At 48.4% G+C, this 21,739-nt stretch overlaps 2 protein-coding genes across 2 annotated transcripts in view; one reads left to right on the top strand and one right to left on the bottom strand.

Annotated features, from left to right (window-relative positions):
* The window catches only part of HCN2 (hyperpolarization activated cyclic nucleotide gated potassium and sodium channel 2), a 65,523-nt gene extending 52,408 nt beyond the window's left edge, over positions 1 to 13,115 (top strand). Inside the window, exons 5-9 of the mRNA XM_056867618.1 lie at positions 4,513 to 4,659; positions 6,272 to 6,512; positions 8,083 to 8,247; positions 12,076 to 12,481; positions 12,611 to 13,115. Coding sequence (XP_056723596.1) covers positions 4,513 to 4,659; positions 6,272 to 6,512; positions 8,083 to 8,247; positions 12,076 to 12,481; positions 12,611 to 13,115 — 1,464 coding nt within the window. The remainder of the gene's footprint in view (positions 1 to 4,512; positions 4,660 to 6,271; positions 6,513 to 8,082; positions 8,248 to 12,075; positions 12,482 to 12,610) is intronic.
* The window catches only part of LOC130493984 (hippocampus abundant transcript 1 protein-like), a 163,714-nt gene continuing 150,497 nt past the window's right edge, over positions 8,523 to 21,739 (bottom strand). Inside the window, exon 13 of the mRNA XM_056867615.1 lies at positions 8,523 to 8,533. Coding sequence (XP_056723593.1) covers positions 8,530 to 8,533 — 4 coding nt within the window. The 3' untranslated portion in view covers positions 8,523 to 8,529. The remainder of the gene's footprint in view (positions 8,534 to 21,739) is intronic.

The following is a 21,739-nucleotide window of genomic DNA, read 5'->3' as shown; positions in this document are numbered from 1 at the left end:
GAATACAGGCTTTCCAGGAAGACTTTCTAGAAGGCAGAAGACTTAGTACAAAGATTCTGATACTATTACTGTGTGCACATTCAGCGATACGAAAGGAAGCGGAAGATAACCTGAGGCTGATGATGCTAAAATAGGAAGAGTCATTCTGCGATGAGGAATTTAATCTACTTCATCGCCTGCCTTTCTCGCGGAGACTGGAGGCGTATTGCACGGGAACCCAAGGAAAACTGAGTTGTGTGCCAATCTTTGCAGAGGTATTTGGCCAAGGTCTCTGTGGCACCATGAGAAGGGGCTGGGATTTTTAAGGCTAGATGGCCATCTGTCAGCAATGCTGGTTCTATGACCTTAAGCAGATTGTGAGAGGGGGGGCATCTTGGCCATCTTCTGGGCATGGAGTAGGGGTCACTGGGGGTGGGGGGTGGGAGGTAGTTGCAAATTTCCTGCATTATGCAGGGGGTTGGACTAGATGACCCTGGTGGTCCCTTCCAGCTCTGTGATTCTATGATTCTGTGATTTCTACGGGACATAATTCTTGCCGCCTTCTCCCAGCCACTGGGAATGTATCAGGGGCCTGACTTCTGTCTGATCCGTCAGCCCAGGTTGTTCATGCCGCTTTCAAGCCTCCCCTTCATGAGGGCTAGAAACCTGCTAGAACAATAGCCAAGATTCTCAAGAAGCTGCATTTTACGTAGCCTGTGAGCCGCCCGGATTCACCTTTTGTGCTGCGGCGTGTGGCTAGGCTGGCTTGCTAGAGGTACCTGGAGCTGTTCCTCACCTTTGCTGTGGTGCGCTTTGCCTTGGTCCTGCACAGAGCAGTGGCTGGACCCCGTTTTCCTGTCCTTCAAGGATCTCGGGCAGACAATGTAGTTGCCCCTTCCCCGTCTTCTCCTCACAATGGCTCTGTGAGGTCACTTGCTAGACATGAGGGGGGGTGTTAATTCAGACAGGGTCTTTGTCAAGAGGAGAGGAAACTTTTAACCTTTTCCAAGCATGCATGCATTTCAGAGCCGGCCCAGTTTTTTGCGAGTATTCAGTTTGAGACTCATGCAGAAAATTATTTGCCAGGATGCCCTTAGCCGCTCACAACACTGTCGGTCTTAATGTTTAGATTAGCCCGTCATCTTTTTTTTTTTTTTTAATCTGAGGGTGGTTCCCAATGATGTTGGCTTCCTGGAAAAATTATAATTGGGAAATTGATTAAATTACATTAAGAACAGCCCTGCTGGTTCAGACCAGTGGTCCGTCTGGTCCAACTTCCTGTTTCATACAGTGGCCAAATGGAGACAAAAAAAACCAGCAATTGGTGCAAGGGAAAAATAGTTTAATAGTTAAATCACCCCTATGCGTTTTGCGTATGCTTCTCTGGGGGATCTGATGAATAAAACATAAGATAAAATGTGGACATGTATATCTATATAAGTTTAAAACATGTCTATAAAATAGATACAACTATTCTTCAGGTAGAAACCAAGTGCTTTATCCGAATACGCAAAAACACTATTTCGATTTTACCTAAACTCTATTTTATGTAAAAACACTACTTTGATTCTACGGAAGACTATTTTCAAAGCATAACCTTTTTAAAATATATATATATATATATTATTATAATTTTCAGGAAACAAACAAACAAATACACAGACATTCACACAGTTTATACTCCTTTGGGGAGTCTATTTCATCTTAGATTTGAAAACATCTTGTACATTGTCGTTATATTCTACATTTTGAGTACAAATTCCTTCTGTCATAAGTAAAAAATCTAGATAACAATCTATCTTTTTTGTTTAACATAATAAAAATAGCTTTCCCAATTCTGTGGGAATTCTTCAGTCGTCTTCTCTTTCAACCTTCTGGTCAATCTGGCCATCACGACAAATTCATCCATTTTTTGTTGCCATTTGTCTAAGTCTGGAATGTCTCCTTGTTTCCAAAATGTTGCCAATACTAATCTAGCCGCCGTTGTCAAATATCCAAACAGTTCTCCGGAGTTTCTGTCCATATTATCAGGTTCAATTCCTAGTAACAAAATTTCCGGATTCAGTGGAAATGGGATTTTTAAAATTTTCTGCATTTCTTGATGAATTTGTATCCAAAATTTCTTTTCTTGCATGTCTACCATAAATGAAAATAAGTTCCATCTTTTATCTTTGTATTTCCAACACCGGCTGTCATAAGACTCATTCATTTTTTAAATATCCATTGGTGTGATATACCATCTATAAAACTGTTTATACCAATTTTCACGGAGATTATGACTAGCCGTAAATTTAATTGACTTTGTCCAAAGTCTTTCCCATTGTTGTAAAGTTATCTCCTTTTTGAAGTTTTCCATCCATTTTACCCTGCATGTTTTAACTTGTTCTCGTTCTGTTTCATTTTTTAGTAGCGGTTTATAGATTTTCCCCAAAATGTGATCTGTTTCTTTGCTAATTAAATCTTCAAATTCTGTGTTCTTTCTTATCTTGCCTTGTAGTAAACAATCCTGTCGCATTTTCATGATCATTTGATTGTAAGTCAGCCAGCCAATATTTCTGCTCGTCTTAATCTCATCCCACATGTTTATTTCTCCTTGTTCATTCAGCATATCTTGATATTTCATCATGTCTACATTTGTCTTCTCTCCCTTGGATAGATATGTATCTGTGGGCGACATTATCCGTGGAGGTGTAGGACTCAACCTGTTTCTATTTCTAAGCCATATCTTCATCAGTCCATCTTTAATAACATGTTTCTCTCCAAAAATTTCTGACTTCTTGGCCTTCCATAGAGCATAAACTTTTAAACTTACATAGATATACATGTCAACATTTTATCTTATGTTTTATTCATCAGATCCCCCTGAAAAAACGTACGCAAAATGCGTAGGGGTCATTTTTCCCTTGCACCAATTGCTTTTTTTTGTCTCTGGTTTGGTGTGGTCCTCTTTCCTAATACTCATACAGTGGCCAACCAGTTACTCTGGTGGGCTAGCAATAGGCCATCGATTAATTAAATCATACTGATTGAATTATCTGGTGCTCTAAATAGAGTGTGATGTGATTAACAAGTTTCTTCTGACTTATGTTTGGCAAATATAAAAAAGTGTTCCTTGTTCATTTTATGTTCCAAATACTTGAACTGAAATACTGTACTTGATTGGGGGGGGGGAATAAATCAGGTGTGGTTTGGACATTTTATTCAAACAAATTCAAAGCTGGACTTGGAAATTAAATGTTTACAATGATTCAAATAAAAGTAAAGACATGTGCTTGGCTTACATTGATTAAATTTAGGAAAAAGCTAAAAGGCCCACTGAACTGTTGGGCACACTAATTTGATCACACCCAAAGATCTGTGCCTAACTCACTCTGGGCCTGGATGTCCCCTGATCTCTTTTAACAGAATTTAACTCTCTTCCACAGAGGTTATTGGGGGTGCCTTATTACTTGCATTATTTGCTTGTTCCATATGAGATTGATGATTACGATATCCCTTCCCCAAAGTGAGAAAAGACTTATAAATAGAATTTTAGCTTTGCTTTTGATTTGACAGGCAACCAGCCAATCTGGTGAATACATAATTTGATTTAGAAACCTGCATTATTGTATTATCTGTCCTTTTATCTCTTCCCCACACTCCAGTGTACAAATCAAGCAAACATACGTATGGTGGATTTAGAGTTATTTTTATTTATTTACTGGATAGCCCACCTTTCTTGCTGAGGCGCAAGACATGATGTAAAACACTGTGAATTGTGCTGCATAAGACAGCTGGTAGATGACACAATAGAACAGAATAAACAAAGTTAGAATTACAGCGCCAAAAGAAAAAGGTATCAGACAATGATATGTCATAAACCATGTGGAAAATGGAATTACAAAAGGAGCAGATAATGGATTCAGAGCAGGGGGTAATACATACAGTAAACACTGAAGAAGAAGAGTTGGTTTTTATATGCCAACTTTCGGTACCACTTAAGGAAGAATCAAGCCGGCTTACAATCGCCTTCCCTCCCCCTTCCCAGAACAGAAACCCTGTAAAGTAGGTGGGTGCTGAGAGAGTGTGACTAGCCCAAGGTCACCCAGCTGGCTTCATGTGTAGGAGTGGGGAAACCAACCCGGTTTGCCAGATTAGCTTCCGCCACTCAAGTGGAGGAATGGGGAATCAAACAAGGTTCTCCAGATTAGAGTCCACTGCTCCAAACCACTGCTCTTAACCACTACACTACACTGGCTCTCATTGGAACTGACTACAACCCTGTCCCTTTTAGAAAAAGCCCCCTTCCTGCCCCATTCCATTATTCTTCAGCCCTGCTCAGTGGTTGCCCCCCTTCCACCTTCTAATATATTTCTTTTTTTTAGAATACATTTTAATCCCCCTGTTCTTCTACCACAGAGCCCAAGGCAGTGTGGGTGGAGGTGCTGCTGGTGGTGTTTCCAGGCAGTCTCCCGTGCGGGCTCACTGCTCAGACCTGTTGTGTGATGTGCTCTCCAGCCATATCCCGGGTACATAATGTTTTCCCTCTTCCAGTACAAGCAAGTGGAGCAGTACATGTCCTTTCACAAACTGCCTGCGGACTTCCGGCAGAAGATCCACGACTACTACGAGCATCGTTACCAAGGCAAAATGTTTGACGAGGACAGCATCTTAGAGGAGCTCAACGAGCCCTTGCGAGAGGTAAGCATAGCTCCAGACACACTTGGCGCATTGGCAAATCCAAAGGGTAGCCACTGTTAGGGGTGGGGGATGGAGTCCTGTTCAGATGTTGAACTCTGAATGGGTGGGGGGTGGTGGAAATCAGGGTGGCAAGTTCAGTGGAACATGCACGTAGAGAGCTGGGTACCCGAGGTTGGGTGGAGAAGGTAAAATGATATAATAAACAAATATTTTTATTTTAAGGCGCTTATATCAGGGTTAAAAACATTTAAAAATGGTAAGAAGGAGGAGTAGTAGTTGCTTTTTATATGCCGACTTTTTCTACCTCTTAAGGCAGAATCAAACCGGCTTACAATCACCTTCCCTTCCCCTCCCCACAACAGACACCCTGTGAGGTAGGTGAGGCTAAGAGAGTGTGACTAGCCCAAGGTCACCCAGCTGGCTTCATGTGTAGGAGTGGGGAAACAAATCCAGTTCGACAGATTAGCCTCCTCCGCTCACGTGGAGGAGTGGGGAATCAAACCCGGTTCTCCAGATCAGAGTCCACCGCTCCAAACCACCGCTCTTAACAACTACACCAGTGGTCAAATAAAACCAATATAATACACACACAAGTAATATACAAATGTGTCACCATATATAGATAACTTTATACAAGCCCAGCCATGGGTATGGGGTGTATAATAAATTTCAAATTAGAAATCCCTCTAAGTAGAATACCTGCAAGTTGTTCTACGCTGGGCTGTCTCTCATACAGATTGTGCATGTTAGTATCAACCTGGTAAAGATCAACCATGGTGATATGTTTGTATATTACTTGTGTGTGCATTATATGGGTTTTTATTTTTCTGCCCTTACACCGTCTGAAAAGGGCTTTTATAGGGAAACAATGTTTGTTTTCTATTTCTTTTTTCTTTCCTTCTCTACTTCTGTATTTTATGGAGATATATATAAAAAAAGAAAATGCCCTGACCTGGATAGCCCAGGCTAGCCTGTCTCAGATGCTCAGCAGGGTCAGCCCTGGCAAAGTATTTGGATGGGCAACTTCTAAGGAATAACAGGGGCGTGACTCAGAGGCAGGCAGTGGCAAACCACCTCTGAACGACTCTTGCCTTCAAAACCCAGCTGGGGTTGCCACAAGCCAGCTGTAGCTTGATGGCCAAACAAACAAACCTGTGATGTTTTAATCTTTTAACAGATCTTTAGGCTTCTTGTTTTAAACTGTCTTTATCTTCCTGACATCTTGCATATTTCCAAGAGAGTTGTAAGCCCTCCACAGAGTCACAGATGGGACAGTGGGATTGCCAGCTCCAGGTTGGGAAATACCTGGAGATTTTGGTGTGGAGCCTGAGGAGGGCGGAGTTTGGGGAGGGGAGGGACTTCAGTGCCATAGAGTCCAGTTGCCAAAGGGGCCATTTTCTCCAGGGGAACTGATCTCTATCGGCTGGAGATCAGTTGTAATAGTGGGAGATCTCCAGGCGCTACCTGGAGGTTGGCAACCTTATGGAACAGGTTTTATGTTCTCATCCTCTGTGGTCTGTGTGGGTAAATCTGCTATGCCGGGCTGTGCCGATGACTCTTTCCTTCCATTGTCCTGAATTCCCCCCCTTCTCCTTTTTCCGTGCCCCCCCAGGAGATAGTCAACTTCAACTGCCGTAAGCTCGTGGCCACCATGCCCCTCTTTGCCAACGCCGACCCCAACTTCGTCACGGCCATGCTGACGAAGCTGAAGTTCGAGGTCTTCCAGCCAGCCGACTACATCATCCGCGAAGGGACCATCGGCAAGAAGATGTACTTCATCCAGCACGGCGTGGTCAGCGTCCTCACCAAAGGCAACAAAGAGATGAAGCTCTCGGATGGCTCCTACTTCGGAGGTGAGGCAGGCTGAGGAGGCTTGGTGGGGGGCATAATTTGCTTTGGGCATTTGGGGACGGATGCAAAATGGCCACCCGTGAGCCAGCTGCCGTGTGATTCTGTCCTTGGTCTTGGCTGATCCCTCGCCTTCACTGCTTCACAGGATTCAAGCTTGTTTGCATGTAATTCTTTATTGTTATTTAGGGGAGGGGCCGTGGCCCAGTGGTAGAGCATCTGCTCAGCATGCAAAAGGTCCCAGGTTCAATCCCTGGCATCTCCAATTAAAGGGACTAGGCAAGTAGGTGATGTGAAAGACCTCTGCCTGAGACCCTGAAGAGCTTAGGGGAGGGGCTGTGGGTCAGCGGTAGAGCATCTGCTTGGCATGCAGAAGGTCCCAGGTTCAATCCCTGGCATCTCCAGTTGAAAGGACAAGGCAGGCAGGTGATGGGAAAGACCTCTGTCTGAGATGCTGGAGAGCCGTTGCCGGCTCCCTCACTCGCCCGCTTCTTTGGTCCTTTGTTTGCATAGCCATTAGCAATCGCCGTTTGTGATTAGCAAATGCGCGGCTGTGATTTTGTATGCTTCCTTGAGGGGATTCTTTGAGGCAGGGGCGGAGAAAACACAAATGGTCACGTTAAAGGGGCCCTTAAGAAATTCGAAGCAGGTATGCGCCGGCTTCACAGTCACTTCCTAAATGACAGTTCAGCGTGAAAAACTCAAAACAAATATGCAGGGCACTTCAGCCTGGAACGTGCTGCTAATTACCAAGCGTAAATGGCCTTAACCGTTTCATACACTCATAGTTTTACTGAACTAACAGGCTGTTTCTGTCAGAAGGGGAGAGAGTGACTAGTTTCATTTGGAACTTCTCCTTAAACCCAAGAATCACAGCATAGTGAAATAGGGTTAGCTTGTTTCTTGGGATATTTCCCTCAATCCCCTCACACCAAATTCCCTAAGGTAACACAGGATTCCTGCTCTGTTCCCCTTCTTCATTGGTGAGCCCGGTGTGCCTAGACGATAGCTGTCTTGAGTTCTTTTTCTTCACCAGGTGAAGAAAGGGCCATGGGGAAGGGGCTGTGGCTCAGCGGTAGAGCATCTGCTTGGCATGCAGAAGGTCCCAGGTTCACTCTCTGGCATCTCCAGTTAAAGGGACCAGGCAAGTAGATGATGAGAATAGACCTCAGCCTGAGACCCTGGAGAGCCGCTGCCGGTCTGAGCAGACAATACTGACTTTGATGGACCTTGAAGGTCTGATTCTGTATAAGGCAGCTTCATGTGTTCTGGGGAAGGGCCGTATTGGAGTAGAAAAGAGCAAGAGTCCAGCAGCACCTTAAAGGCTAACGAAATTTCTGGCAGGGTGTGAGCTTTCGAGAGTCACAGCTCACTTCTTCAGATACAGCAGTATCTGAAGAAGTGAGCTGTGACTCATTAAAGCTCCCACCCTGCCAGAAATTTTGTTAGCCTTTAAGGTGCTGCTGGACTCTTGCTCTTTTCTACTCCAATAGGCCAGTACCTCTGTTCCAAAGAGGAGATCCGGTTGCATCTCAGATCGCTTTCAGCTTTCAGCTTCTTTCCTGTCTCCTCCAGAGATTTGCCTGCTGACCAGGGGCCGACGAACCGCGAGCGTCCGAGCCGACACCTACTGCCGTCTCTATTCTCTCTCGGTGGACAACTTCAACGAGGTCCTGGAGGAGTACCCCATGATGAGGCGGGCTTTTGAAACGGTTGCCATCGATCGCCTTGACCGCATAGGTACTTGTGGGAGAAGGAGGGAAGGGAGGGTTGCCAGCTCCAGGTTGGGAAATACCTGGAGGTTTTTTGGGGCGGAGCCTGAGGAGTGCGGGGTTTGGGGAGAGGTGGGACTTCAATGCCACAGAGTCCAGTTGCCAAAGTGGCCATTTTCTCCAGGGGAACTGATCTTTATCGGCTGGAGATCAGTTGTAATATCTTTCTTTCCCCCCTGTTCTTAGACCGAGGTCTTGAACAATAAAACCATAAAACTTAAATAAGACCCATCTCTAAAAACACCTCCCTTCATCTCTTCTCTGCATCCTCCAAAAAAAGAGCAACAAAATAAGTACGCTGAGGGTCAGAGTCCTCTAAGAGGAACTTAACCTTTTGCTCCAAGGTTGCTCGAGAAGATGTGGACCATTTGTTAAAAACATGGTATCATCCATTTTAGCCTAAGTTGGTATACATAAGGACAGTGCAAAAGGATATGTACCAAGGAGTCCAATGACTGAAGAGGGCAGGGACACAGACGGTCTAAAAAAGGGATCTTTAGCATACGGCCCGATCAGTTGCAATAGTGGGAGATCTCCACCCACCACCTGGAGGTTGGCAACCCCAAGGGAAGCCCCCGGGGAAACCGTGGCTGCATCCTCAGGGCTGTTTGCCGAAAGGAGAGGAAAGTTCCCAATTCCATACCAAGGAAAAGCCAGATTCTGCATTCGGGCTGAACTGGGCCCATTGGGCAGATTTTAATGTTTTGTAATGTGTCTTACTGGTTTTAAAATTCAGGGCAGGTTTCCCCCCTCGAACGACGGGCCCTGTGTGGCAGGAGGAAAGGTGGCCTTTGCATAGTCTGTGCTAAAGACCAAAAAAAAATCCTTCTGAGGAGGGGAAGGGCGACTCTGGAGGCCTCATTTTAAAAAGGATGTGGGCAGAATGGAGCGGGTGTAGAGGAGAACGACGAGGATGATGGGGGGCCTGGAGATCAAGCCCTACGAGGAAAGGCTGAGGGAGATGGGAATGCTCAGTCTGGAGAAGAGGAGGTTGAGCGGGGACAGGATTGCTCTCTTTACGTCTTTGAAGGGCTGTCACTTAGAGGAGGGCAGAGAGCTGTTCCTGTTGGCAGCAGAGGGTAGGACTCGCAATAATGGGTTTAAATTGCAGGCGGAGAGGTACTGGCTGGTTATTAGGGGATTTTTTTTTTTTACAGTAGGAGTTGTTTGACAGTGTAATCGGCTCCCCAGGGAAGTGGTGAGGCTTCCCCTCCCTGGCAGTCTTTAAGCAGAGGCTGGACAAGCACTTGTCAGGGATGCTGTAGGCTGATCCTGCATTGAGCAGGGGGTTGGACTAGATGGCCTCTATGGCCCCTTCCAACTCTATGATTCTACGACTTGCCTTTCTGCAACAGACATTCCGCCTTGGCGAAAGAAAGGCCAATGCTATAACAGCGTGGTCTGCCAGTTTAAACAGAATAATCTTCTTGGTAACAGGATTAGAATCAGACTAAGTGAAGCGGTCAAGATTCTCCTGTAAATAGTTTGATGTAAAGCAACAGGCTTCTGATGAAGCTGATGTGAAACAAGGATATAATCGCAAAACCTTGTATGGATAGTTTGCATTGTTTGGACACAACTATTTTGAAGATTATAAGTGTACATTTGGAATTATAAATCACCTTTTTGAAATTATATAATTGATCACATTCAGGTGTAGTGGTTCCCCGCCCCCCGCATATATGTGCTTTGGGTACCATTCCCCTATTGGTATATTCCTTTCCTTTCCTTCTTTGCTCCTATGACCCATAGGTCCTGAGCAGTTATTTCTTAGAGGAAAATATGATGGAGAGATATTTGGCCTCGGCCAGTGTTATATTTGGATCTCTATCCATCAGCAAAAAGGGGACTATTTTGTCTCTTGTTATGGGGGCAGGAATTCTCGCCAATATGGGGGTGATCCATTTATCTCGGTGGTCTTTAAAGAGGGGGCATTCCATCACCTTATGAGATAACGTGCCAATTTTCTTTGAATTCAGGGTTGCCAGGTGCCTCTTTTCCTCCGGCGGGAGGGTTTCTTGTTTAAGCGTGCGCGCCGACGCACCCATGGCACTTCCAGTTTAGAATGGGAAGTACTGCGTCTTAAAGGGCCTTTACCTCTTAGTTTGAGTGGTAAAGCGGCCCTTTACCACTCAAACTAAGAGGTAAAGGCTCCTCTTGAGGCAGAACCTCTAGTTCTAAACCAGAAGTGCCGCGCGTGGTATGCACGCTTGCGTGTATGTTTGCCCGCCGACCCTCAGGTGGTCGGTGGGCATTGGGGGCAATTGCCAGGGGTTTGCCCGCCACCAGCGGGCACCTGGCCACCCTATTTGAATTGCATGAGCAAAGTCTGTCAGAATATGGTAGATTTCTATATCTTCCGTTTAATACTGCTGAGGGTGCAGCATTTAAACGGGCGAGCATAAAGGCTCTTCGGAAGGAAGGGACTGTCCGTTTGTAAAGTTACAACTATTGGTATATTGTAATGCCTCTTGAAGACGCTCAGTTACTGTTATCAGTGACTAAATCTATAGGACTTATACCTCACTAAAAGGTATGCCCCATGGCGCAGAGTGGTAAGCTGCAGTACTGCAGTCCAAGCTCTGCTCACGACCTGAGTTCGATCCCGACGGAAGTCGGTTTCAGGTAGCCGGCTCAAGGTCGACTCAGCCTCCTATCCTTCCGAGGTCGGTAAAACGAGGACCCAGCTTGCTGGTGGTAAAGGGAAGATGACTGGGGAAGGCACTGGCAATCCACCCCGTAAAACAAAGTCTGCCTAGGAAACGTCGGGATGTGACGTCACCCCATAAGTCAGGAATGACCCGGTGCTTGCACAGGGGACCTTTACCTTTTCTAAAAGGTATGTTTCCTTGTTAGAATTAGTTACCCAAAGCAATGAGGCAGTCTAATTGAATCAGTTAAATTCTTTTTATTGCTAACTTCAGAAATATTTAAAGTAAAAAACACATCAGCGTTGTATGAAAAATCTTACAAAATATTACAGAATATAACAAGATGTTACAGAAAATTAGCAAAGTATTAACATCTGTTCAGTAAAATTTACAGTAAAAATACCAAGTTCACATACCTCTGGATGGGCCATGCTGGGGAAAATTCTTTAGACAGACAGCATTTCAGCATAGTCTGCTAAAGAACTCCCAACTGCTGAACAATTTCTAACCACTTATATACTCTTTCTCCATGAGAAACTAAATCTGTTCCTATCTATTATAACCTTTACATTAAATCTTTCCCAGGGATCAAAGGCATCCTTCTCATACAGTAAAAAATACTAATCAGATAAAAACTTTCCCCTGTATACGCATTCTATCGATTGTTCCATATTTGCAAGGTTACATGGTTAATTGATATTTGCAAGGTTACACGGTCAAGATATAATCAAGGTCCCAAATCTTCAAACAGCAATGCAGATAACGATATGAATGGCCAATCATATAATATGGTGAGAAATACTTTTGATTCACACCAAGGATGTGAGAATGATGCTGATATGCATTTGTGTTACCCCCCCCCCCCAGCTTGCATCGACAGCAAGGCCCAAAGTGTTTCTGCGGTTATCTCTTTGGGGGTTTTTTGCTAAGAGTTGGCTGGCCTTGCCCGGCTGCCTGGAGCCGCTTAGAGTTCACAGTATCTGCTTTACTCCTAGTTCACGACTAAACCAACATGCCATGCTCCATCCGGGAGTATAACTTTAATATTGTTAATTGCCGCAACTTGCAAGCATTTTATATATCTTTAATCTAATATTTGCCTATGACCGTTGCACTCTAACCCGTGGCTTCTTCCCCCGCCGCAGGCAAGAAGAACTCCACCCTCCTCCACAAGGTCCAGCACGACCTCAGCTCGGGGGTCTTCAACAACCAGGAGAACGAGATCATCCAGGAGATCGTCAAGTACGACCGGGAGATGGTGCAGCAGGCCGAGTTCCGGCAGCAGCACGCGGCCCTCTACGGCCCACCCCCGCCCCCGCCCCAGGCGAACTCGGCCATCGCCACCCTCCAGCAGGCGGTCGCCATGAGCTTCTGCCCCCAGATGGCCAGCCCGCTGGTGGGCCCCATGGGCGTGGGCTCGCCGCGGATGGTGCGCCGCCTGCAGTACCAGAGCGCCCTCCCGGGCCCCTTTTCCATTTCCCCGGCGTTGCTGCAGCAGCAGCCACAGCCGCCGCCGCAACTGACCTTGCAGCAGCAAACCAGCCTGCAGCAGTTCAGCATGCAGCAGCAGCAGCAGCAGCAGCTCCCCCAGCAGAAGACGGGCTTGCAGCAGCAGCTGCCGCCACCGCAGCGTCCCCCTTCGGCCTCCTCCAGCGGCCCCTTCCCCGCGGCAGTGTCCAGCCCGCCAACCCAGAGCCCTCTCGCCAGCCGGACGTTCCCGTACGGGGGCGACAAAGGTCAGTCTGGCTCCCAGCTCTCGCTGACGCAGCAGAAGCCCCCCGGCTCGCCCCAGCGGCTGGCCGCCCACAAGAGCACACAGGCCCTCCCGACGAGCAGCCTCAGCCAGGAGTCCCGGCCGCTCTCGGCCTCTCAGCCCTCCCTGCCCCACGGCGTCTCTCAGACCATGAGCCAGAGCCCCCCTTCGTCGGCTCACGAGTCTGACTCTTCGATCGCGGGGGGCCAGGGGGCTTCGTCGCAGAGTTCGGGGGGTGCCCCTCAAGCCGCGCCCCGGGGAGCCGCCCAGCCGCCGCCCCGTGTGAGTCTGCCCCACCAGATGTCCACGGCCGCGGCCCACCCGGGGGCAGCCGCGGGCGTCCCGCAGGACTCGGGCGTTGCCCGCAAGGATTCCATAGTTAGCGTCCCCGAAACGGACCCAGCAAAATCCAGGCTTTCTTCCAACTTGTGACCTTTGACATAAGCAGCAGAGGACATTGTGGGGAAGGGGCCGATCCCGGTAGCCCCAGCGACACAGTGGCACGTGCTGGCGGTGGGGCAGCACCGCAAAAATCCATCGTGGCTCTTTTTTCTCGCGCTGACCATTTCCTCGCTCTGCAAAACGGGTGGCTGAAAGGGGTTTCTGGTCCCTGAACGTCGCCTGCTGTCGCCTGCTGTCAGATCGGGGGGGGGGGCGCTCTGGAGCTCTTGAGTTCTGCTTTGGGGGTTGGGGGGTTCAGGACACATATCTGCCTCTTAAAGAAGCCAGAAGATCCAGGGCAGAAGGGGGATGTTCCTCTCTCCAGGAGGGGTGTGTGTGCCAGGGGGGAGCCGCTTGTATTTTTGCAGTTTCTGACCAAAGTTTCGGCTCCTGTTTTCCCGCCGTCGTCTCCATCCCACCTTGCCCCTATCGCAGAAAGCCATATCTAAATTTATCTCGCAATTTATCCAGTATGTGTAAGATAATATACATATATATACATATCTAAAGAATAATATATATATATATATGATAAAATGTGTGTGCGGCGCCTTATAACCAACGTGCTCCACACCGAGGCCAAAAAGAAGGGAATTGGGAGGGGGAAGAGAGCTGGGGTCAGAAGGTCGAGGCCACTGGGAGGGCGGGCGGTGGGGGGGCACCCTGTATTCTCAGTGTCGGGCTTGTGAAATTAAGCTCTTGCCTTTGTGTGCCCCCAAAGTGTGTGTATGAGAGGTGTGTGATCCTAGAATCTGCGGCATTGGGGAGTGGGTGGGGGAAAGAGGCTGGGTTTAATTTCCCCCCATTTGCACAGAGATAAATGTATATATTACGTCTGTAGAATGTCTCCCCCTTTCCCTTCCAGTGCCTTCCTTCGCAGGACCCGTAACAGACTAATGGAACTCTAAGAACATAAGAAAGGCCCTGCTGGATCAGTCCCAGGCCCATCATGTCCAGCTGTCTGTCCACACAGTGGCCAACCAGCTGCCTCTAGGAAGCCCACAAACGAGATGACCGCAGCAGCACCATCCTGCCTGTGTTAAGAACATAAGAAAAGCCCTGCTGGATCAGACCCAGGTCCACCAAGTCCAGCAGTCTGTTCACACAGTGGCCAACCAGGTGCCTCTAGGAAGCCCACAAGCAAGACCCCTGCAGCAGCATTTATCCTGCTTGTTACGCAGCACCTAATGTAATAGGCATGCTCCTCTGTTACTCGAGAGAATAGGCATGCATCATGACTAGTATCCATTTTGACTAGTAGCCATGGAAAGCCCTGTCCTCCATAAGAACATAAGAAAGGCCCTGCTGGATCAGACCCAGGCGCATCAAGTCCAGCAGTCTGTTCACACAGTGGCCAAACAGGTGCCTCTAGGAAGCCCTCAACCAAGACGACTGCAGCAGCACTATCCTGCCTGTGTTCCAAAGCACCTAATGTAATAAGCATGCTCCTCTGATCCTGGAGAGAATAGGGATGCATCATGACTAGTATCCATTTTGACTAGTAGCCATGGATAGCCCTCTCCTCCATGAACAGGTCCACTCCCCTCTTCAAGCCTTCCAAGTTGGCAGCCATCACCATATCCCGGGGCAGGGAGTTCCGCAATTTAACTCTCTGCTACACGTCGCAGAGATGTGCTCTGGTGTCTAGAGGGGCCGTGACTCAGTGGTAGAGCCTCTGCTTGGTATGCAGAAGGCCCCAGGTTCAATCCCTGTCATCTCCAGTTAAAGGCCTAGGCAAGTAGGTGATGGGAAAGACCTCTGCCTGAGACCCTGGAGAGCCGTTGCTGGTCCGAGTAGACAATACTGACTTGGATGGACCGAGGGCCTGATTCAGTATAAGGCAGCTTCATGTGTTCATGTGTTCAACTGCAAAGTTCGGCAGTTTTGAAACCTCTGGCTTTCCACGGATGGAAACGGGAGGCAGGACCAGAGACAGACCTTCGTGTGGTTCTGCAAGCCCGTTAGGTTCTTCCGTTGCTCTGCCCATGCCAGCGTCTTAGTGAGTCACTGTGTGCTGCATCCTCTCCAGACCCCTGACCTCACAACTATCCCCTAAGTCCTGCCTTTATCCCATAACAGGAGGTTGTACCTCTCCCCCCCCAACATAGAACAGTTTTGCCGCACAAGACTTGAGCTTCCCTTGCCGTTCTTGAAAAATGAATATTCAGCGTTTGATTCCAGCAAAGAGCGAGTTTTGTCATGGGCAGGGGGTGAGTGTGTGGTGTAGTGGTTAAGAGCGGTGGTTTGGAGCGATGGGCTTTAATCTGGAGAAGCGGGTTTGTTCCCCCACTCCTCCACACAAAGCCAGTGACCTTGGGCTAGTCACAGCTCTCTCAGCCCCACCTACCTCACCGGGTGTCTGTTGTGAGGAGGGGAAGGCAATTGTCAGCTGGTTTGAGTCTCCCTTAAGTGGTAGAGAAAGTCAGCATATAAGAACCAACTCTTCTTCTTCAACATAGAACAATTTTGTCGCACAAGACTTGAGCTTCCCTTGCCGTTCTTGAAAAATGAGCGTTCAGCGTTTGATTCCTGCAAAGAGCGGGTTTTGTCATGGGCAGGGGGTGAGCTTTGGAAGTGCTCTGTGGCATTCGAGTGAGATTGTCCAGAATGCGGGCTTTAAAAAAGACATTAATTTCAGCTTGTGTTTATTTTGGGTGGATTTGGGAAATTTGTTGGTGGGGGGAGAGCTGGCATCCCCGCTCTTAATTGCTTGTCATCTCACATGCATCCTCGACAGGTGCATTAGTTAAGGTGTCTGACTAGGTCCTGGGAAACCCAGGTTCAAATCCCCACTCGAGCCATGGAAGCTTGCTGGGTGACCTTGAGCCAGTCGCACACTCTCAGCCCTGACCCTGGCGATTATTTGGATGGGTGGCCTCCGAGGAATACCTCTGTTCGTCTGCCCTGACCTGGATGGTCCAAGCTAGCCTGATCTCATCAGATCTCAGAAGGTTCGCCGGGTTGGCCCTAGTTAGTACTTCCAACTTTGTGCCTCAGTTTCTCCATCTGGGAAATGGGGGGAGGAGGTAATAAAACGGAACCTACCTCGCAGGGCTTTGGAAGGAGACAGGGTGGGCCCAAAAGTCTTTGGACCAAGAAAGACAGTATTGTTCCTTAACGGGTTTGTAACTAAAACTGAAGGGCTTGGGATTTTGATTTTGGAAAACCATCTCAGCCAGAGCTGGTGTCGGGGGTTGGCTCAACCTGGAGGGGCCGTGGCTCAGTGGCAGAGCCTCTGCTTGGCATGCAGAAGGGTCCCAGGTTCAATCCCCAGCATCTCCAGTTAAAAGGACCAGGCAGGTAGGTGATGTGAAAGACCTGGAGGTTGGCATCCCTGGGTGGGGGGCTTGGATATCCTGTGCTCCAGGGAGCAGAAGAACTTGGGAGCCCAACTTGATTTTACAGCTGGATTTTATGTGCACCCCTCTCACAGAAACTGCCCCTGATGAAACGCTTTCGAAGAAGGAATTCCTTCGTGAAATTCTGATGGAGGGGGGTCCATCTCCCCCCCCCCCAGATATTCCTACTGACTTCTGTGCTTCCTCCATTTTTCATGGCAATAAGCAAGCTGTTGTGCCACAGATCCTTCTGGAGCGGTGGATTCTGATCTGGAGAACCGGGTTCGATTCCCCACTCCTCCACATGAGCGGTGGAGGCTAATCTGGTGAACCAGGTTGGTTTCCCCACTCCTCCACATGAAGCCAGCTGGGTGACCCTGGGCTAGTCACAGTTCTCTCCGAACTCTCTCAGCCCCACCTACCTCACAGGGTGTCTGTTGTGGGGAGGGGGAGGGAAGGTGATGGTAAGCCGGTTTGATTCTTCCTTAAGTGGTAGAGAAAGTTGGCATATAAAAACCAACTCCTCCTCCTCTTCCTCCTCTTCTCCTCCTCCTCTTAAAAGAACATGTTTGCTTTTTCTTTTGCCATGAGGACAGTTTGGCTTTTCCCTTCTGTATGGCCTGGGTCTGTGCTTTACACTTCTTAAAAACATCTTTTCCTCCAGGGGTGTGTGTCTGTTTAGGTATGTCAGTCTGTTGGTTGAAGGCTTGAACGATAAGAACCAAACACCTCCTGGTGAGGAAGGCTGGTAGCTCTGGGATGGTCACGAGGGTCAGGCAATGAGCAACCCCTTCAGCAAGTTCCTCCACCCCCATGGTGGAGAAGAGGAAAGACCGCGAGAAGGTGAGCGGCTTCCTCTGAGCTGCTGATCTTGGCTTACAGGAGCCTTTTAGGTATTTAAAATATTTATAAGCCTTCCCTTCCGGAAATCTGGTACCCAAGGTGATTATGCTTGCTTCACGCTAGCAGGCCTGGGTGTTCAGTTTGGGAATTACAGTTTGGGCAGAACTCAGTGGTTTTCTGTTGCCCCAGAAGGCCGGACCAGAACCAACGGGTTGAAATTAAATCAAAAGAGTTTTTGTCTAGGCATTAGGAAGAATTTTCTAACAGAGCGGTTCCTCAGTGGAACAGGCTTCCTCGGGAGGTGGTAACTTCTTCCCTGGAGGTTTTGAAGCAGAGGCTAGATGGCCATCGGTCAGCAATGCTGATTCTGTGACCTTAGGCAGATGGTGAGAGGGAGGGCATCTTGGCCATCTTCTGGGCATGGAGTAGGGGGTCACTGGGGGTGTGGGGGGGAGAGGTAGTTGTGAATTTCCTGCACTGTGCAGGGGGTTGGACTAGATGACCTTGGTGGTCCCTTCCAACTCTGTGATTCTATGACTTTCAAGATTTGGAAGGACAAGGGACCGGTTACTGTGTCAGAATGTTCCATCTTCCAGTGTGGTGTGCTGACTGGACCACTCCCCTCTCCCTCCTTCATGAGCCATGTCAGGGGAAAGAACGGCCAGAACCCGCCCCCGAGAGCGTCCGTGCACGGTACAGCTGCACCTTGCAATGCGTACAGCTGCTTTGCAGCTGCCTTTTTAGCCTTTGATCTCGTGCCTCGTACTCTGAGCCCCTGTGTGTGCGGCGGGGGCGCATGTGTGTGTGTGTGAATGTGTCTTGCTGTTTGGCCTGTGTCTGCGTGTTCGCATGTGCAGTTAGACGGTGCACTGCTGGCGCATGGCATTTGCACCGATCAGGAGGAGCAGAGGACAGTCCCAGCTTGCCTAGAGAGTGTAGGCACCCCCCCTTACCTTCAATTGCTGCCGTAATTGCATTAATGTTTTTCCAGATGTCGGGTGTTGTGAATTGGATTCTGCTTCCGGGGCTGTCTCTCGGGTACACGTTTTGCACCCGAGATACAAACCTGCCCTGCAGCTTGGCAGATGCTTTTGCCCTCTTCTCTGTATCCTGCAAAGCCTACTTAAAGCTACCCTGTGCCCACTAGTTCTGTCCTGGGGGGTGGGAAGCTGTTTCACTTGGGAAAATCCTAATAGCAGCTGTGAGGACTAGAAACTTGATTTAAATGGGAAAGTAAGATTCTGTGCTGGGTAATGAATTCTGGGGTTGTGTGAGGTGGCTAGGGTTGGCAGCTCTGGGCTGGGAAATTCCCGTATTTGGGGGGGGGTGGAGCCTTTGGAGGGTGGGGTTTGGGGAGGTACTTCAGCGGATTATAAATCCGTAGCGTCCACCCTCCAAAGCAGCCATTTTCTCCAAGCAGAAAAGAGCAAGAGCACCTTAAAGACTAACACAATTCCTGGCAGGGTGGGAGCTTTTGTGAGTCACGGCTCACTTCTTCAGATACAGCTAGAATGTGAGCCCATCTATCCTTAAGTAGAGAAGAGTGAATTCAGGCAGCCAATGTCAATAGCATGTAAATGTCAATAGGCAGGCAAATGAGATTAGCAGGCGTGATCAGATTAAGTATGATATGCAGAGGGGTAGTAGGCGTGGAGAAGCCAGCATTGGTAATGAGACATGAATCCCAGGTCTCTATTCAATCCAGGAGAATGCATTGTCTTAAGCTTCATTATTAGTTGTAATTCAGCAGTCTCTCCAGTTTCTCCAGGGGAGCTGGTCTGTTGTCTGGAGATGGGTGTAATTCTGGGAGATCTCCAGGCCCCCACCTGGAGGATGGTTACCCTAAATGTGCTTGTAGAAGCAGAGAATATGTACAGGCTGGACTATTGCTCCCTTTTAAAATTTATGCGTATTCCGGAAAGGACCAGGAATCCATTTGTTTTGGGGTGGGGGGGCTCCAGAATTCCTGCCTCATCTTATTTTTCTCCCTCTCCCCCGTTCAGCTATAGAAATAGTTATGCAAACAGGAACATCGTGTTTAATTTTGAAGGGGTATTTATTTCCGTAGGGTGTCTCTGTTGGTTTTCCAGGGTGGGTGACGTGTAGAAATTAAAACCATTAATTTTATTTGAGGAACAGTGGCAGAAATGCCTTGAAAGTCATGGAACTGGGACAGGGGCCGGGTGTTGTGCTGAAACTTTTAACAACAATAAGAATGTCGTATTTCTTCAGGCTTTTTCATGCAATAATGAGACCTAGAAACTTGATCTTCAAGAGTCTGCGTTCAAAGTCTGCTGCTTAGCTACTGTGTCCTATGGAGGAGATGTGATCCCTCCCTCCCTTCTCGAAAGGAGGAATATGAAAAGTTATGGTGGAGCCGTGCCGTCCTTAGCTTCCCCCTCCCTCTGAGAATCTGCCTCCCGCAGAATAAAAATTAAAAGCGAGGCGACGGACACTCAGTTGTACAAGTGGCGAACCGTTTGTGGTGCAAACTGGAGTTTGAACAACTGGGATCGGAGAGTAGACGGTTGTGCGTTAATAAATCACGATGCGTAGCCGTGTTAGTCTATCTGTAGCTGTAGAAAGAGCAAGAGTCCAGTAGCACCTTAGAGATGAACAACATTTCTGGCAGGGGGAGAGCTGCTCTGGTTAGACCTCACCCAGAGTATTGTGTTCAGTTTTGGGCACCGCTATCTCAGAAGGATGTAGACAAGCCGGAACGTGTCCAGAGGAGGGCAACGAAGATGGTGAGGGGTCTGGAGACCAAGTCCTATGAGGAAAGGATGAAGGAGCTGGGTATATTTAGCCTAAAGAGGAGATATGATAACCATCTTCAAGTACTTGAAGGGCTGTCATGTAGAGGAGGGTACCGAGTTGTTTTCTGTTGCCCCAGAAGGTTGGACCAGAACCAACGGGTTGGAAGTAAATCAAAAGAGTTTCCGTCTAGACATTAGGAAGAATTTTGTAACAGTTAGAGCGGTTCCTCAGTGGAACAGGCTTCCTCAGGAGGTAGTGAGCTCTCCTTCCCTGGAGGTTTTGAAGCAGAGGCTAGATGGCCATCTGTCAGCAATGCTGATTCTATGACCTTAAGCAAATGATGAGAGAGAGGGCATCTTGGCCATCTTCTGGGCATGGAGTAGGGGTCACTGAGGGTGTCGGGGGGGGAGATAGTTGTGAATTTCCTGCATTGTGCAGGGGGTTGGACTAGATGACCCTGGTGGTCCCTTCCAACTCTATGATTCTGTGAGCTTTTGTGAGTCACTGGGTATCTGAAGAAGTGAGCTGTGTGACTCATGAAACCTCATACCCTGCCAGAAATTTTCTTAGTCTTTAAGGTGCTACTGGACTCTTGCTCTTTTCTACTGCGTGTTACTAAGGCACAGCAAATCAGCAGTTCCTGGTGAGGAAGGGAGGAAGCCGGACGCAGTGCCAAATGCCCCCGTTTAGTGGTTGAGTCTCCCTGGGGTTTTTTTGCGCAGCTCTCCGGGTTTCGCAGCCCACCTCTTCCGCGCTCTGTTTCCAGGCAATGAGAGCTTCACATGTCTCAGTTCCAAGAAAGCTGAGAGTCCGTATTAACAGGTCCTGTTTTGTGTCACTTTGGAAATCAGGCAGCAAGTAGGTGGGTGGGTGGGTGGGGGTATACGTGTGCACAATTCTTGGCGACATTAATTGAATTGCAAAAAATGGGGAAAAGCAGGAGGGTTGTCGGAGTATTTGTTTTGATTTTCCGTTCTTGGCATGAAAGCCATCTGGATCTTTCCCTCTCTGTTCTTGGAAACAACGGCTGGAAGGGCCATTTACGCTCTGGGCAGTCCCTTTAGGTCATTCTTCTTCAACATTCCCTATACGGCCCTCTGGAAGGTTACAAATGCAAACAAGGGCAGGTGGCTATTTAAAGCATCCATTCCAGAGCCTGTTCTGTGTTTCTTTGGACCCTCCTAGTCACATTGGCATCAGAATGAAACATCGCCATTGAGAACGTGCAGAGTGCTTTCCCGTCCTGGCCTAAGAACAGCTGAACTTTGAGGAAGGGGCTTGCACACTGAAGGCCCTGGTGCCTGGACTGGACATCTCTTTGGATACGTTTATGAGCCAGTGGATTCTGAGCGTGGGTGGCTGATCTCGGCCTCATGTGCGCACCCTTGGCAGGAGATCCATGGCACATGCCTGGAGACAGCTGCAGGCTGCCAGCGTCTTTGTGGGCAAGCCTGCAGGCCCTGGGAGGGAAAGCAGTTGGTAGGGTTGCCAGCTCGGGGTTGGGAAATACCTGGAGACTTGGGGGATGGAGCCTGAGGAGGGCAGGGTTTGGAAAGGGGAGAGGCTTCAACAGGTTTTAACGCCATTGAGTCCACCTTCCAAAGTGGCCATTTTCTCCAGGGGAACTGACCTCTGTCGCCCGGAGATCAGTTGTAAGCTCAGGAGATCTCCAGCCTC

This window comes from Euleptes europaea, chromosome 2, assembly GCF_029931775.1.
Source record: "Euleptes europaea isolate rEulEur1 chromosome 2, rEulEur1.hap1, whole genome shotgun sequence".
NCBI classification, from domain to species: Eukaryota; Metazoa; Chordata; class Lepidosauria; order Squamata; family Sphaerodactylidae; genus Euleptes; species Euleptes europaea.
The sequence above is the reverse complement of the archived record's forward strand: the minus strand, read 5'-3'. Positions and strand labels throughout refer to the sequence as shown.